General features: G+C 46.1%; 1 protein-coding gene across 16 annotated transcripts in view; it reads left to right on the forward strand.

The window, feature by feature from the left end:
- Positions 1-13531, forward strand: part of Mllt10 (MLLT10 histone lysine methyltransferase DOT1L cofactor) — a 201467-nt gene extending 187936 nt beyond the window's left edge. For 12 of the 16 annotated variants that reach the window (XM_063237912.1, XM_063237915.1, XM_063237916.1 and 9 more), the window contains 8 exons: positions 2903-3057; positions 4813-5001; positions 5359-5447; positions 5549-5913; positions 7069-7165; positions 7686-7820; positions 10692-10889; positions 12099-13531. In XM_063237912.1, coding sequence (XP_063093982.1) covers positions 2903-3057; positions 4813-5001; positions 5359-5447; positions 5549-5913; positions 7069-7165; positions 7686-7820; positions 10692-10889; positions 12099-12143 — 1273 coding nt within the window. In that variant the 3' untranslated portion in view covers positions 12144-13531. The remainder of the gene's footprint in view (positions 1-2902; positions 3058-4812; positions 5002-5358; positions 5448-5548; positions 5914-7068; positions 7166-7685; positions 7821-10691; positions 10890-12098) is intronic. The other 4 variants (XM_063237921.1, XM_063237923.1, XM_063237913.1 and 1 more) reach the window with 3 other exon arrangements.
- The last annotated feature ends 3934 nt before the right edge of the window (positions 13532-17465 follow it).

Below are 17465 nucleotides of genomic sequence, written 5' to 3' on the forward strand. Positions count from 1 at the left end.
GCTACTACTATTAGTTCATTACCTTGAGTGATTATTCTTGCTTATAAAATAGTCTTAAAAATGTCTTAAAGTTGCAAACTCCGTTTAGCTCAGTCCTGGGCTTGTGGAAAATATTCTTTCCTCATCCTCTAATTCTGACTTGGTTGTGGGGCTCTGATAGCCAGACTGTAAGGTCCATCTTCATTGTTTGAAGCAGAGTTGCACAGCTATTCGAGGAGCTTTGTGAAATCACTGTAAGTGCTACATAACATTTAGGTGCCTATTTGGTGAATAAATGTGGAAATCAAGTGAAGAATTGTGTCATTCCTCTGTTCCAAATGGGGAAAATGGTATCTATTTTATTTTGTTACACTTTTTAACTTTGCACTTTCTTCTAGATGGTTTTCTCTGTGATCTCTAATTCCATAAATTCTGCTTCAACACCGGACTGAATGAGAATAGAGAACAGGAGGGGAACTCTGTCTAGGGTCCTCATGTGTGGAAGGCATTCTGTTAAAATTTCAGATTTTCATGTGTTGCGGATATAGTTGAGGAGGTCTTTAAGGAACATTTTCACTATTATAGCCATTAGTCAGTAACTTCTAATTTTTCTGTTTTCTGTTACTACCTTTTTTCTGTGTAATTCCCTGGTGAATGACAAGTAGTATTGTTTTTCCTGATTGACCTCTGCAGAAGATTAAATGTTCCTTCCCTGGAAACTGGGAATCTCAAGTGGTCTGTGACTCTGTATGCCTCTATGCTAATGTATTTTTTTCTTTTGCTTTTCGGTGGTACTGGGCACTGAACCCAGGGCCCAAGCTATGTTCTAAATTCTCTCTTCCCATCCCTTACCCTCCCTGTTTCTTTCTTTTTAAGGTGGAGGTTTTGGTGAGCACCAAAACTGGGCTCAAATTTGAGCTCCTCTTGCCCCAGCCTCTCAGAATTCTGGTATTATAGAAATGTGCCACCACTCCCAGATTTTTGGGGGGTAGGGTGGGGTAGGAGGGATGAAACAGGCTCTCGCTATGTAGTCTAGACTGGGTTTGAGCTGAGTATATAGTACAGGCTCGCACTGAATTTATGGTGATCTTCTTGCCCCAGACTGCTAGCATTAGAGGTGTGTGCTATTACTCTAGCCCCTGTTAAATTTCTTCCCTTCCCCCCAAAAGTAGTTAGTGGAATTTTGCTCATATGTTTAGTGGAGAAAGCATTTCTTTATTCCCACTTTAAAGCTAAAATATCACACACATTGCCCAGAAATTATTTAAAATTCCTAAGTGCTATTTTACTTAGTGGATTGGTTTGTTTTCCCAGTACTGGGCCTTTGTACTGAGCTACATCACCAGCTCTTTTTAAAATTTTATTTTTGGATAGGATCTTATTAAATCACCAGAACTGGTTTGAGTTTGGGATCCTTCTTCCTCAACCTCTCAGAGTATAGGCATGTGCCACCACACTGAGCCATGAGCGGTGGTTTTTAAAAAAAATTTAAGGGATCTGGGGATTTAGCTCAGTGGCATAAGCGCTTGCCTTGAAAGCAGGCAGTCGTGAGTTCGATCCCCGGTACCATAAAAAGAAAAAAGACAAAAAAAAAATTGGTGTAAAAAAAATTTAAATGATGTATTTTTATTAGTGGGTATTAATTAAAATACTGGGTTTCATTGACTAAACAATGTAAAATGATTAAATTGTTCAGAAGTCGACTGCAGTGTGATGGATTATTTGGCTGTATGCGGTGTTAGAAGCTAATGGCCACTGGATGTCATGTATTGGACTTGTGGAGGAGATAGAAGCCTTCTGTGCTGCAGCTCATGTGTAAGAGCGTTCTGTACAAAGAGTTGCTAAGGGTGATGAGCACAGCACCAGCACCAACAGGCCTTAGCAGGCTTAGGTGTGGTGCGCCACACATGATTTTGGAGGTGCTGGGAAGCCTGTGCTCAGTGTTCACTGCTCCCTGGGCAGTGGTACTGCCCCTGGCATCCATGGGAACAATGGAGCCTAGGGAACTGACATGCTTCCTGATGCATCATAGGAAAGCTAGAGAGCAGAAATAGCCCCATTTACCAATTGAAGATACATGTTCATCTTAAGTAAAATTTGTTTTGGAAGGGTTATCATTTTAGAAACGTTTTTATAGGGGCTAGGGATTTAGCTCAGCAGCATAAGCGCCTGCCTTGCAAGCAGGCAGTTGTGAGTTCGATCCCCGGTACCGATAAAAAAAAAAAAAAAAGAAAAAGACAAAAAAAAAGAAACGTTTTTATAATGGATTTACACATTGCTTTGGTTTGAATGACATTCCTTAGTATTGAAAATAGTTTTTAATTTATAACAAAAAACAGCTTCAGAATTGTTTAGCTAGCACACCTGTAATTCCAGCACTTGGGAAGCTGAGGCAGGAAGATTGCTGTGAGTTTGAGGCCAGCCTGAACTATATAAGCAAGACCCTGTTTTATGAAGTTATTCTTTTCATATTTGATTGACATTTTATTGACTGTAAATTCAGATACCTTCCATGATACTATAACGCAGTCTATGCTAATAGCATGTCTATTAAGGCAGAAAAGTGGAACTCTTCTTTTTAAAATCTTTCCAGTCTTTGTCTTTGGCTTTTGCCTGATAAAGCCAAATTCTTTCTTGTTTCACAGATTATTGGTGGTGTGCCTATATATTCTAGTGGGTTTTAATTATTCAGCGTGTCAGCCATTCCTTTGATTTTTATAATACAGGGAGGAAGAATGATAATTACTCAGTTTTAGGGTCTGTTATGGTTGTATATACCCAGGAACCTGATCCTTCTGGTAGGCCACCTGGTGTTAGAGAGCTTGTCAAGGAACCATTAGTTGGGATGAGGTGAGAAACCTGAAGCTGCGCTCCCTGAAAGCACTTCCCTTCCTTCTAACTCAGGTGCCCATGTCTCCCACAGGTCCCCAGTGAGCAACTTACAGATCCGCTATGATCAGCCAAGTAGCAGCACTTTGGACAGCCTGCCTCCAGTAGCGGCCAGCATAGAACAGCTGTTGGAGAGGCAGTGGAGTGAAGGACAGCAGTTTCTGTTAGAGCAGGGCACACCGAGTGACAGTAAGTGCTCATTTTTCTGTCTTCAAATGAAGGTGGGGCAGATGCGGGTGCCACTTTTTATCCACAATAGTGATAAAATTATTCTGTATAACTTGACAAGAAAATGTCACACAGAGATAAATGGAACCAGTTCTACAGTGGTAGTGCTTTGACTTGAACTCTGTCTTTTTGGGGCCCCTCTCTTGAATTCTTCTGCTGTCCTTTGTAGAATTGGGGAGTAAGATGGCATCTATATTGTGGTTGTTTGTAAGGATTAAAAGACGTGAAAATCATAAAGACCATGTGCCTGGATCATAGAAAGCACCTTCTGTTAGCTGGTTATAGTTACAGCTACTATAGGTACTTGTTTCCATAGCATTGTAATTTGTTCTTTGCCATCTTTAAACTTAATTGTTGGAAGAAAACTTCCTCACTTGTGGAGAATTTTTTTTAAAAAACTGCTTATAGACAGTTATGTCACTCCTCTTAATTGTATAATTTAGAAATAAATTTAAAAAGAATAATTACATCATAAATGTAATTAGTATATTCAGTCATGTATGGTTTATCTTGTATACACATATTTAACTTACTTACATTTTAAGTTTTAGGACCATGGTGAAAAATGGCAGCAAAACAAAGAACAAATGGCAGTTAGCTAAATGACCTGGTGTCAGGCATATGTGTATTTTGGGGAAAATAGGTGGTTTCCATCACTTTGGGATATGAACTTCTGCTTTATTAAAACAAAGCTTTTTAAAAAAGTACTAATGAGCCGTGTGCTGTAAATCTGTATTGTTATGAATGGTGCCCAACAAAAAATGCAAATTTTCAGGAAATTCATGCCGAGATAATCCTTTCAACCTGATAGCTAGAGGATAGGGTTAGCTTATTATTCTTGGTGCATTTCATTTAGACACAGGAGGGGTTTCTTTTGGGACCTTTTGTAGGAGCGACAATGTAAGTTAAAGGGCCCTCTGGGTTTCTGTAAAGCTGGCTCTCTTGAAGGCCCTGAGGTCCCCTTAAACTTTTTAATGAGTGGACTTTTAAATCATCCTCACCACCACCTATCGACAGTGTCCTGTGATTACTGGGCGGAGCCCACAGCAGCAGCGGCCGGAGAGGAGAGGTGCCCAGCGCCCCCTCCTGGGTGCCCTGCAGCAGCACGTAGAGGGAGCCGTCTGTCTCCGCTGTTTGCCTGCAGCTTCCGAATGTGCTGGCGTTTGTTTTGGCTGAGGTCTTTGGTGCTGGGTGTGGAACCCAGGGCCTTGCGGCGTGCTGAAAGCCCTCCTCTACCGCTGAGCTAGATCGGCGCTGGCGTGCTCCGCTCAAACTGAGCAAGAAACAAAATATGTGCTTCTCAGCATGCGCACGTCAACGGACATCTATGTGCTCTGTGGTGCTTCTTTCCTGCCGTAAATGCGACTTCATTGAAAAGTCTCAGCAGGCGCTTTGAATATTTAATAAAGCTGTTTTGAGGAAAGTAAAATGCTGTCATTTTAGTTTTGAAAATGGAAGAGACCTGCATCTGACAGTTTTATTGGTATGTGCAACGGTTTCCAGATGCTATGTCTCGGAGCCCTCTCACTGGAGTTCCTGTTCACACGGCCAGAGATGTGGTGCATCTTACACCCATGCAGAATAAACTGATCATTCAGAAATGTTTTGTAGAGCTCTTCCCATCCCGACTTTTTTTCTAAAGTTACTAGTCCTGTGTCCATAAAATAGTTCTGGGTATGGGCTCTCTTTCTTAAAAATCATCAAAATGTTCACTAGTTTTAGGAATGCTGAAGTCACTACACCAACTTCAAGTAGAAAATCGAAGATTGGAGGAACAAATTAAAAACTTAACTGCCAAAAAGGAGCGTCTTCAGTTACTGAACGCACAGCTTTCAGTGCCTTTCCCAGCGATAGCCGTGGCCCTCAGCCCATCGCAGCAGCTGCACCCGTTTTCCGCCCAGACTGGTGAGTGCTGGGTTGGTGCAGGGAGAGCTGCCCTCCCCGCGCCCGCCTAATAAGCGCGGCGCCTCCACCATGAAGACGTAGAGCAGAGTGATGGGCAGATTTTGAAGGGCATAGAGAATCTTGTTAACTGATTGGCTTGAATTTGCTCCCCCTTCTGTAGTACAAGTTTAGTGGTTACATTTATTTAAATGTATAATGATCTCATTATTGATGTACAGCTGCGATATTGAAAAATGATATGGGTTTTTTCTACTTACATTGGCCATAGGAATGGCAAGACAGAAGTGGGGTTTTTTTTTTTTTTGATGAAAGTGTTTTTTAACAGGGTAAATAAACTTTTTGATTTTATTATTCTAGCTCCAACTGCTGATTCCTTGAACAGCAATAAGAGCCCTCATATAGGAAACAGCTTTTTACCCGATAGCTCTCTTCCTGTATTAAACCAGGTAAGTTTCTCAAGGCTGTGGTCCTGTATGCTTTGTCTGTGACCCATCGCCTCGCGCACTGAGTGGTTTGGGATGTGTGTGAGCAGTGTCTCTTCTCCCAGCAGGACTTAACCTCCAGTGGCCAGAGTACCAGCAGCTCCTCTGCCCTCTCCACGCCACCGCCTGCCGGCCAGAGTCCGGCACAGCAGGTCCCTGCCGTCCCTGGGGTCCAGCAGATCAACGGCATGACGGTGGGGGCGCTGGCTGGTGGCATGCAGCCCGTGGCCGCCTCTATCCCTGCCGCCACCGCAGTGGGGGGGTTAATTGGAGCTTTGCCAGGTAACCAGCTGGCAATTAACGGCATTGTAGGAGCTTTAAACGGGGTGATGCAGACCCCTGTCACCCTGTCCCAGAACCCTGCCCCCCTCACTCACACAACTGTACCACCTAACGCAACACATCCAATGCCAGCCACGCTGACTAACAGGTGAGAAGCTTCTGTCAATATATCTTGGGTTTTCTTGCAACATAGAACAAGCATTGTCAGTGCTTTAGTTTGGGATTTTCACTGTTCTTTGTAGATGCATCTAAGAAAATAAAGTCTACCCCAAATTTAAAGTAGGCATATGCTACCCAGAGTATATTTATTTTTGAAACGTAGGTAATTCTTATTGAATCAATTAAAATAAATTTTAATAACAAAGTATTACATATATTCTGTTGAAAATTTTAGTCTTGATCTGTGATGTAAATGTTGTTTTTTCTTATCCCCGTGTATATTTTATTTATGTATTCTACATTCTGAAGAAAGATGATATCATGGTGATGCTTCTTAAAATTTAATAGTGTAATTTTGTTAATTTTGAATCAAAGATTTTGATATAAGGTAGAGGGTAAATATTTATCTTGAGTTTCCAGGAAGTGAAACTCATTGGTTTCATTGTACTAGAATTTCATATGACTGTTTGTTCAATATGAGGAGACTAAAGCCATGTTGTTATTAAGCATACTTTTGAGGAATAATTTTAAATAATTTGTATTGGGTACTAGTAAGCTATTTTTTCTGGCTTTCTTTTTCTTGATGCTTACTTAAAAAATAATTGGGATCATTAAAAAAATTAGTCAAATCAGTGGTATGTTTAGATTCTTTCTTTTGACTATGTGTATCTTAGCATGGGTTAAATTATCCTTGAATAATCAAAAATAAACACATGTAAATTTCTATTCCATAAAATTTTTTTTCTTCTGTTTATAATAAAAAGAAAACGCTTCTTGACCATGTGAATTCTTACTTAGTTGTATACATGCATTATAGAAAGAGAAAGAAGAAATAATTTATACATAATTGTGTTTTAAAATTATTGTGGTTATTAGGCCGGGCTTGGTGGTGCATGCCTGTAATCCCAGCACTTGGGAGGCTGAGGCAGGAGGATCGACACAAAGTTCAAAGCCAGCCTGGGCTACAGAGTGAGTTCATGGTTAGCCTGAACTGCATAATGAGACCCTGTCTGGAAAACTGAAATATCATGGTTAAACACGTCTTAATTTATTAAATATTGAATCAAAAAGTTGTCTTTCATTTACATTTTAAAAAGACAGTAGAAGTATAAAGTAGAAAGTAAGAATTTTAATCATTTTTCAGTGCCTCAGGACTAGGATTACTTTCTGACCAGCACAGACAAATACTTGTTCATCAGCAACAGTTTCAGCAGTTGTTAAGTTCTCAACAGCTCACACCAGTAAGTTCTTCTTTTGATAATATTTTTTATTAGGAGCAAGTGTTGTAGACTAGAATAGATACTCATTGTGGGATTAGAGTTCCCGTAGTGAAGTGACACAATTGAATACATACTCCAGAAAACTTGTCTTGCTATTTGGGATACCAGTAGTGACAGTCCCGTCTCTTGTTACTTTACACATTTAGTAAAACACTATCACATGGTGGCACTGTCAGGGCCTAGTGATGGAGTGAGGACACCTTGAGGGAGCGTTCCTCGTGGACAGTGAACCTGCACTTGGTGGCAGCGGGCTGCTAGGGTCACGGGGAAGCTGGGTGCAGGGATGGAGGAGACTCAGGCCATTCACTGAGGTGGTGCTGGGGATGGAACCCAGGGCGGCACCCTGCTAGGGAAGCACTCTGCCACCTGCCCCGCCCCGCCCCGCCCCGCCCCCGCCCCCGCCCCCGCCCCCGCCCCCGCCCCAGCCCCAGTGAGGCTCAGACCCGAATGGACCTTGAAGGAGTGTGCCTTTCTGACTTAGGGGAGAGAGAAGAGAAGGCGCGCTCGAGGTAGAGGGAGCAGCAGTTGTAAAAGACCTGGGCATGTGTTGTGTTGTGGAAGACTAGAAGGAAGGCAGATGACTGCAGAGAGAGAGGTGGGCCGCAGCAGTGGAGAGGTAAGGGAGCACGGCCGAGGGCTGCTGCGCAGGAGATGCAGGTCTGCCGGAAAGAGCACCAGCCACCCTTCCAGCACCGAGCCTCCCGTGGGCACCTAAGGTGTCCCAGAAGAGGAGAGGAGAATGTACCAAAGCCTTCCGTACCCCTTCCTGTGTCACCTAGCCTTAATCACTGCCCTAATTTTGTCAATGTTGTTTTATCTATCTACAGTTTTCTTTCTCAGGATTATTTTAAGAATTATTTAGAGAGCTTCAAATAGTGACACAGTAATGATTCACAGTTGGAAAGGATTAATTTAGCTGCTGTGTGTGAAGCAGGAGGTATGTTGGGGCTGTACTGAGAGGGCCGGGCCAGGCAGGGCGCAGTGTCACACACCAGCGCCAAGATTGGAATTTGGAGCCCTGTTGACTGTAGGATCCAGACAGGTTTGTCAGACACAGGAGAGCATTGTTCTGACCTGGGAAGCCCCGAGGACACCAGTTTGAAGGAAAACAGTCATTTTACTAGGGCCAGAGTTTGACCTCCATGTCCAAGGGCTCTGCTGCTGTGAGATACCAGAAAGGCCTGGAGAACCACTGGTGCCTGTCCCGAGCATGCGCAGACCTTTTCTTGATACCATCCCTGAGAGAGCACGTATAGCTAGTGTGTCTGGTTCCCTAGGTGGGTGGCTTCCAAGTCATTCTGCCTGGGACAGCAGCTTTTCCTGAGGGTTGTGTTCACAGAAGCTCAGGGGGCAGCAGCTAGACGAGGCCCTGGAGGCGCTGCTGTGGGCAGCCTGGAGCGGGCCCAGGAGGGGCACGGTGGCCACTTCGGCCATGGAAGACTGGCCAGAAGTTGGCGGCTTGGGGTTTCAATGTAGTTGGTATAAAAACCTCAGTAAGAGGTTAAGAAAGTGAGGGTGGCATCTGGTGACTTGAGACATTTTACTGTAAAGCCAGGCTCCCAGCTGAATGAAAAGCCAGGGAGACGCTGTCCCTGGTCACTCGGCAGAAGCCAGTACCGTGGGTCTTGGGGTGTGGAGAGCAACTGTGGGGGCTGTGACAGCAAGCGGAGGCCCCTGGGCCACCCTAAAGGTTTCTCTGCAGACGCAGTTGGTGTGCCCACCTAGTACAAAAGGTGCTTCGGGGCAACCCCAGCACTGCGTACTCTTGCTCCTGCTCAGATTAGCAGAGCGAGCCCCTGGTGCAAGGAGCCTGCAGAGCCGAGAGCGGCTGTAGGTGGGCCCAGGAAGCACTGGGGGTGGAGAGTTGCCTCATACGGCTGACCATAGCCCTCCCAAACCCCTCAAAGTTGTGCTGTCTGGAGAGCTGTTGTTTAAATCATGCTAGGCACCTCTCAACTTGTTTATGATTTTTCTAAAACTACATTTTTTTGTTTTAGTAAAAACATTGAAAACTTATTTTGACTTGGGATCTTTGTTACTGTCACTGTCCTTACAGTGATTCAATGGTAGATGACATGAAAGTTCTCTGCACTAAACTGGATTGTATTTGCTATCCCTGCCTTTCTCGATGTTTGGGTCTCTTCCTTTAAGGGTTAAGCCAGACCAACAGCAATGTAGTCTTGGCATTTCTAGAACCCGGATGCAGAACTTCCCAAACATCTTACTGTAGAAGACTAAAGAGATTTAAATGCTAGTTCACCCCTTGTCGGCCCAGGTTGTCAAACACGGATCTCCGTCTTACAGAAGAGTCCTGCTCAGCCCCTTCTTTGTTTTGCCGCTTTCTGCCTGTCAGGTGATGTTCCACCCTGCTGAGTCTGGGGGAGGCCCCGAGCCCAGCCTTGTCTTGCTTCCCTCCAGCCTCCCTGCCCTTCCTTTTTTGGGTCTCCCTCTCTGCCTCTCCCGGGGAAGCGCCTGGGGTGGGGTGGCCATGCCCAGGTCTCTGGAAGCCATACTTCTGGCTCCAGCTATTTTCCTGTTGAAAGGTCTTTCAGAGTGCCATGGCTGATGGTGGCACTGTCCTTCTTGTCACAGTCAGGATCCAGCAGGAAATCCCAGTTGAGAATGGGTAGCTCCTGCCTCCAGGAGGAAAGGCTGTAGGCCCTCCGAACCACGAGGCTCCGGGCCGACCTGTATGACTCTGCCTCTCCCATGGGCTCCCCACCTCCCCACCTCTCCCAAACTGCTTCCTGCCTCGGGCCACTTGGCCCATCAGCGCCACTCCTGTCCTGCACCCAGTGGGTGCTCCTGATGTGGAAAAACCTGACTGAACTGGGCCATCCCCACCAGACTTCTTGTTTCTCTTTCCCCTTAGCTATAATAACATCCTAAAGAAGTACCTGGTGCAGAGTAAGCACTCAGGAAATCTGTTTAATGGGTATGTGCTTGCTGTGATGAGTAGCCCATAATGGCCAGGTATGGTGGTATAGGCCTTCATTGAATCTTCTTGGGAGGCTGAGGCAGGAGGAAAACAAATTCAAGCACAGCCTGGGCAACTTAGTGAGACCATGGTTCAAAATAAGAAAAGGGCTGGGGCTCAATGGTCAGATAGCCCCTGGCTCCAACCCTAGTGCCACAAGGAAAAGCCAGATGGAGAAGACCCCACCTCTGTGGGTCATGAGTGCAAGCTCTGATGGTGGTTTGATGTCCAACCTGAAATGTGGAGAAGATCTGGTCCTAGGATTTGTTCTAAATCCTGCAACTTAGTTGCAGGGACAACTTAACTAGAGGGTTCCTGTTTTGAAAACAAGCTGGTCCAAGATAATAGTGGATGTAGTGGTGGATGTTATTTAGTGCAGCCTGTTTTCTGGGTGAGGTGCTCATGTTCTTTTGTGAGACTTACATTTAAATGCCTGATATTCAGGAAAAAGAGGGCGAGTTCTCCTGTTGTAGAGCATGGTGACTGGGAACTGTCCCTGTGTCCCCGCAGGAGCAGCACCAGGCTTTCCTGTACCAGTTCATACATCAGCACCCGCAGCATCACGCGCCTGAGCTGCAGCCACTGCAGCTGCCTGGCCCCACGCAGCTCCCCATGAACAGCCTGCTCACCGGAGCCCCCGCACCCCCTCTGCACACAGCCACCAACCCCTTCCTCAACATCCATGGGGACAGCGCCGGCCAGGTCACAGTAAGTATGTGTCCCCAGCCAGGCCGGTGGCATCAGGAGAGCAGAGACAAGGCCTGGGCAGCTATCTTAAGACTGAGCTAGCAAGGGAGTTGGACCCAGTGGCAGCAGTCAATGTTTCCTTATAAACTTGCTGAGTTATAAAACAAGTTGATACAATTAAAGAGTATTTCTATTTTTATCAAAGGTTCTTCTCAAGGTTGGACACTTATTAATACATAAATATTAGGGGAGGTAATCTAGATATCTTACCAGCTTTTTTTAAAGAAAGTAAATCAATCACATTGTAATGGAATTTGAATTTCAGTCTCTTAGGAAGTTCATGTAAGTGACCCACCCCATCTTACCATCTGGGTGTGCAAGGCGTTAACAGTGGGTGCAGGTGCACTGTGTGTGGGACTCCGCCTGCAGTCAGGTCTCCCAGACCTGCACCGGCCAGGCAGGGGTGCTGCACCCTGTGCTTGTGCCGGCTTCGGAAGCTTTCGTTTCTGGTCGGTGATGAGGCTGCCTTGCATCCAAGCTCCCGGTACTTTCTGCTTTAGCCGTGTCCTGGTGGATGTGGCACAGACCTCCTGGCCTTCCTGGGGTTCACTAAGTGGGTGGAAATGAGTGATTCCTAGCAGTTCTGGAGGTTTCAAACCTGTTACTTTCCACTCTGGTTCACAGGAATTTTTTATTAAAAAATGAAATATAAGTTAATTTTTTTTGAGTTGTACAGTATGAGATGTACTTTTTAAGTGGAAGAATCAGTATCACAAAGGTGAGCAGTGCTCATTACCTGATGGGAGAGGTTAGGGGAGGGAGGGGTCCCGAGTCCCTGGTTCGATGCAGTGCATACAGGATTGTGTCTTCAGGGTCATAGAGGGAAGGGAAAGCAGGCTCGAAGCCCCCGCTCACAAGGTGGCAGCAGAGCGGGGTCAGGGCTGGTGACTCAGTGACCACGTCATGAGCGCAGGTCCACATGACGACCTGTGGCAGAGCAGCCAAGGAGTCATGGTCCTCTCCTGCGGGTAGCACCCTGCCTCTTCTGTCTTTATGTAGTGCTGAACTTGATATTTTAAAAGTTCTTACCAGGAAAAGCAGCCAGGCCAACTCTTTCAGGAAAAGTCATAGCTAACTGTCACAATTGATGTTTCAGTTGTGGTTACTTCAAGTAATGGCCAGAACTGGTTAAGCTAATAATGCTTCTGGTTTTTGTTTCTTTTACTGCAGAGAATTAGTGATAAAACTGGGCCTGTAGCTCAGGAGAAGAGTTGACCCTTGAGAAGCACCTGAGAGGCCTCTGCCATGGTCTGAGGACCTGCGATCCATCGAGGCGGCCACAGGACAGAGGCCACGTGAGGGCGCGCTCGTCAGGCACCCATTTTCTTGTTGCTTTGTTGCACTGACAGGTCCCACTGGAAGGTTTTAAATTGTGAAAGAAAATGTAATAGCTAACTTGTGTCAATGAAATAACTTACATGAAATTAGTTTATCACCTCAAGAAAAATTGAATATAGTTGGTGCGCAACTAGTTATAAATGGAGACGCAAACAGCATGAAGATTTGTTCCATTCACAAACGACTTGGTTTTACTGTACAAGTTGGAGTATGAAACATCATCACTTCTTTGGGTCACAGTATGCTTGCTCTAAGTCAGATCTGAAATTCCAAGGGATTGTTTCTTATTTTAGAATTCTAGTTAGTCACTTACACAATGTCACCCACCAAGACTCTGCAAAACTTTGTTCAGAATACTTCTTTTCTGATGAGACTTGGCCCATTCGGGTAATAGGATTAGGGCATAATGTTTGGTTCTGTTAAAGGTACTTTTCTTTTGCTAAGTGCTTCTGTAGTGTCAAAACCTGCTCATAGTTAGGGAGCCAGAGAAAGCAAGTACTAGGCTGCAGGGAGCAGGGTCAGTGCACAGCAAAAGCCGGCTCTCAGAAAGGCTGCACGAGGCAGCTTTGCCTCACGAAGGCAGCAGCTCAGGGCTCCAGCACCCCGCCTTGCAACAGGCACAGCCCTGCTGGGAGGCTCAGCACCCCACAGGGCTGAGTGCAGCCCTTTCACCACTGAGGGGGTTTGGTGAGATTATGCATTTGTTTTACTTAAAACTTCCCAGTACTAACCGTGCAGACTGGCTGGCCACACCGTCAGCCACACTTTCCTTGCGACACCCAAGATACAGGTGCACTCATGTCTGAAAGCTGAGTGACGAGCAGGAAGCCCAGCTGGGATCAGACCTCCACTGTGTACTGAGCTGGAAGAACACGCTGACTCTGCAATATGTCTCCTGGTTAAACATTGCACAGTTCTTACCTCATTTCTGTACATAAGGTTTTGTGAATCTGTTTTGTATTGTGAAAAATTCATAAGATAACATTGATATTTTGATTTGTAATATTTCTAATTGGTAGAATTAATTGAAAAGTAAAGTTAATTTATTTTTATATGTTCAGGGGAATTTTAAAGAAAGTCAAACCTTTTGTAGATAATTTAAAAAATCAGTGTGGCTTATTTTACTTATTTAACCCACTGGTTGGTATTCTGTAACAATTTGTATAAATAGTAAATTTTCAATGTGTTGTTATTTTGCCTAGATGTAAAATTCCACATGTATTAAAATGTACAAACTTGTTAATAAAATTTAATGATGTTTATAATTTGGTGCCATATAATTTGGTGTCTGGGGTTCTGAGTCCTCCTGTGGGTGGTTTGGACCTGTAGTCCAGGTCCACTCTGCATCTATGTGGCACTGACCGGACCTCGGCATCCGTGTGGAGCGCAAGTCCACCCTGAGTGCTGGTGATTGGCAGCTAGAGGAGAGAGGGGCCAAGGTCTGAGTGTGCATTAGTAGAGAAATAACTTTAGTGGGACATCTTGTGTTTCTTTTTGCTGAGACAAAATACCTGATACTCAAAGTTAAAGGAGGAAAGATTTATTTGGCTCAGTTTGTAGAGGTTTCAATTGGCTCACTCCAGCACAGGGTGAATGGCAGAGAAACAGTTCATGGCAAACCAGGCCAGGCATCAGGCAGCAAGCAACAAGTGACCGCAGCAGCCCTTTCTGTCCCTTATGTTGCATCCAGGTTACTCACTCCTGGGGCAGGCAGCACACACACCAGGGTGGACCTTCCTGTTCCCCACTCGCAGAACTATGTCAAATTAATCAGTGTCTAGATCCAGCAGCCTTTGAGAAGCTTCAACTACGACTGCATGAGGCTTAGGGGGACACCTACACCAAGCCATAACATGGGGTTGAAAGCAAAGTCACAAACAGACCATCAGTTACTGCATGGTAACTGCAGCAGGCATATTCAGTAAAGGTTACATTCCTCTGTATATGAGGTGTGATCAAAATACAAGTGGATATTTCAGCTTTAAAAATTTATCACAGTAGAAGTCCCCCTCACTGTAAATTCTTCTGCAGCCGTTTCAAAGTTCTTTTTCACCAGTGTCTTTTTAGAGGTGTGGTATGAGGTGAGTGCCCATCAGCAGAAAGGCAGGCTCCTAAAGACACCATGCTGTGTCCTTGTCCACCTTAATGGCCAGATCTGGCACCCCAAGGCTTCTGGCTCTCCCCAAGTCCTGATGACCATGAAAGGGAGCCATTTCCAGTGGATTCGGGATGTGGGGCTGTGGCTGTGCGGGATGTGCGCAAGGAGGCTGGATGCCCTGGGCTGTCTTTCAGGGGAATGATTTTAAAAATGAAACATTGGCTGTTTCTGATCAGACTTGCTTTTTTAGACTAGGGCCAGACCTCTGGTTGCTGGAGAGAAGCACCACTGGTGTGGTTCTGGGTCTCAGAGGCACCAGTTACTGTGGTGCCCTCGGAAATGGAGGGGCCCAAGCTTCTGCAAGACTCCATGACTCGAAACTTGAGTGCGGTGGGGAGGCTCATGGTTTATTTTTCCAGGTCTGAAGTTTTCTCTTGTACAGACAGGGACTCTGATCTAGAAAGTCCTGTCCCCAAGGTTGACACCATGACGGTGGTGCACCAGAAGCCACTCCTGCTGAGGTACACTTGGGGCTCCTGTGAGTGCTGGATCTCGGGGTGGCATGTGCACTCTGGGTATGGGGTTACCTGTCACTGTTCTGGCCGAGGGGCCTCTGTGTCAGCCTGGAGATGTGTGGCCTGGGCTGCATGTCCAGGCTAAGGAAAGGAAGCCACCAACTAATTTTAAGCTGGTAGGAGGTACCTCACTAGGTAGGAGGCACCACCATGGCAGGAGGGGCTGGGAACTGCAGAGCCAAGGCACCTCACAGAGACGCGCAAGCAGCTTTACTTGTAAGTGGACAGACTAACCTTTTCATAGAAATTGTGGTAAGCCTTTCATCCATCTGTTTCACTTCCTGAAAATGAAGTGCACTTTGGCAACATCTTTTTGTCGTTTTTTTTTTTGAGACAGTGAGTCACCAGGCAGTTCAGATTGGCCTTTTACTATACTGTAGTCCAGGCTGGTCTCAAAACTTGCAGGGACCCTCCTATCTCAGTCTCCTGAGTGCTGGGATTACAGCAGGAGTTCACCACCAAGCCTAGCTGATGACACCATATATATTTTTTTTTTTTTGTCTTGTCTTTTTCCTTTTTGTCAGTACCGGGGATCGAACTCACGACTGCCTGCTTGCAAGGCAGGTGCTTATGCCGCTGAGCTAAATCCCCAGCCCCGAGACCATATTTTGTATAGATTAAAAAGAAGGCTTTCAGGATGAAACAGCTATGAGGTTTTTTAATTTTTTTTTTTTTTTTTGTACTGGGGATCACACTCACAACCTCACGCTTGCCAGGCACTTTGGCTGCTGAGCTATATCCCCAGCTCCAGCTGTGAATTTTTATAAACATTTGGAAATATATTTTTTTTTTTTTGCAGGGCTGGGAACTCAGGTTCCTCATGCAAGATAGTCAAGTGTTCTTGTCTGCAGCTCCCGAAATCCTCCTTTGAAATGAGTTTCACATTGGTGAGGTTGGGGGACAATTGTTACTGTTACTGTTACTGGTGATTAGCAACAAAGGAAATCTTTTTTTCTATTGCAACTCTGCACACGGTGACTCCTTGTAATGCAGTGTCACTGGGTTTGGTCACGGCTGGGGTTGGCAGTAGCACTAAAAGAGATCCCTCACCAGAGTTAGTCTGGCCAGTTTCTCTGGCTGCTTTGGAGTCTGGAGCTGGAGTCACGTAACTGCAGTTTCTGGAGCCTCTCAGGGCCCTCCTAACCTGTCTGTGTGACTGCTGACATTTGTTAGATGGCAGAGGTCCTTGTGATAACACTGACCACATTTTTTAAAAACTGAGGGCTAGGAAGGAAACCCTGTCACACGGCCAAGCCCAGTTGTTAAAATACATACATCAGAAAGCCTGGGGTGGCAGTGCACGCCTGTCACCCCAGCATGCGAAAGGATCCCTGCGAGTGAGGACAGCTTGAGCGACATGGGAAGTCTCTCAAAACAACAAAACAAAAACTGTAAAACATGTTTTAAACTTTCTCTCACTCTTCTTATGTAGTCAAAATACATACACATTAGGGACGACGCTGGGTACCGCTGGCCATGGTTGAGGTTTGTGAACCGGATGTGTGGATTCCTGAGTGACCGGATCCCTCGGGAAGGGCAGTTCCGTTATGGGAACAAACGCCGGGGCCCAGGATGGGAAAGTCGGGCGTGGCCAGTGCTGGCAGCTGGAGGTAGTGTTGCCAGCACTGCCCAGCATGGCGGGGATTTGGGACCCTTCCCAGGGCACGGAGGACTTGAAGTTGTGCCCGCGCTACTTGAGTTGGCTTTGGGTGGAACAGAGATACCCTCGGCCCCAGCTGATGGCAAGGCTACGCCGCCATCACCCCAAACCCCGGGCAAAGCCACGTGACACAGTAGAGACAAGACTGGGTGGGGTGAGTGGGGAAGCAGAGCAAGCGTGGGGACAAGGGCAAGGTCCCTGGGGACAGACAGGCAGACAGAGCAGGCGATCCTGGCCGGGTGGAGTTCTGGGGAGTGATCCGTGGGAATCCTGTGTGTGGTTACTTTTTCATTTGGGAGGCCTCTCATTCCCCACTGGGAATTCAACGCCAGCCCTCCCACCGGGCTACACCTCCAGCCTTCCTGCCTTCCCTTGCTTTATTTTTAGTCTTTGAGCTCACTTTGTAGCCCAGGCTGGTCTCGACCAACCCTCCTGCCTCAGCCTCCTGAATACTGGGATTACAGGAGTGCACCACCACTTCCTGCTTCCTTCCTTTATTTTCTGACACAGGGTCTCGCGAGTGCTGGGACCACAGAGGCATCCTCAGGCCGCCCACTCTAGGGATCACTCAGAGGGCGCAGGGGCCTTCGTGGCACCTTTTGTTACCTGGGTCCTGGGGTGTTGTGGGGACTTTTCAGAGATTCTTCCAGATTCTTGGAGACCTGAACAAAGAAGTGGGCAAAATATATCAACCCCCCCCCAAAAAAAAAACAAACAAAAAAAACAAGGCAGCAAGGTAGCAGAGTCTTCCATGCACAAAGGTAGAAGAGGGCGGCTCCACAGCGCACACATGAGGGGAAAGGCAGTGCAGCCGGAAGTCTGGAGCTGACGCCTCCTACCGCAGACCAGCTTGCTCTCGGGCCATA

The sequence above is a fragment of the Cavia porcellus genome, unplaced genomic scaffold (genome assembly GCF_034190915.1).
Source record: "Cavia porcellus strain 051 isolate PalLab524CR breed Dunkin Hartley unplaced genomic scaffold, mCavPor4.1 scaffold_27, whole genome shotgun sequence".
NCBI classification, from domain to species: Eukaryota; Metazoa; Chordata; class Mammalia; order Rodentia; family Caviidae; genus Cavia; species Cavia porcellus.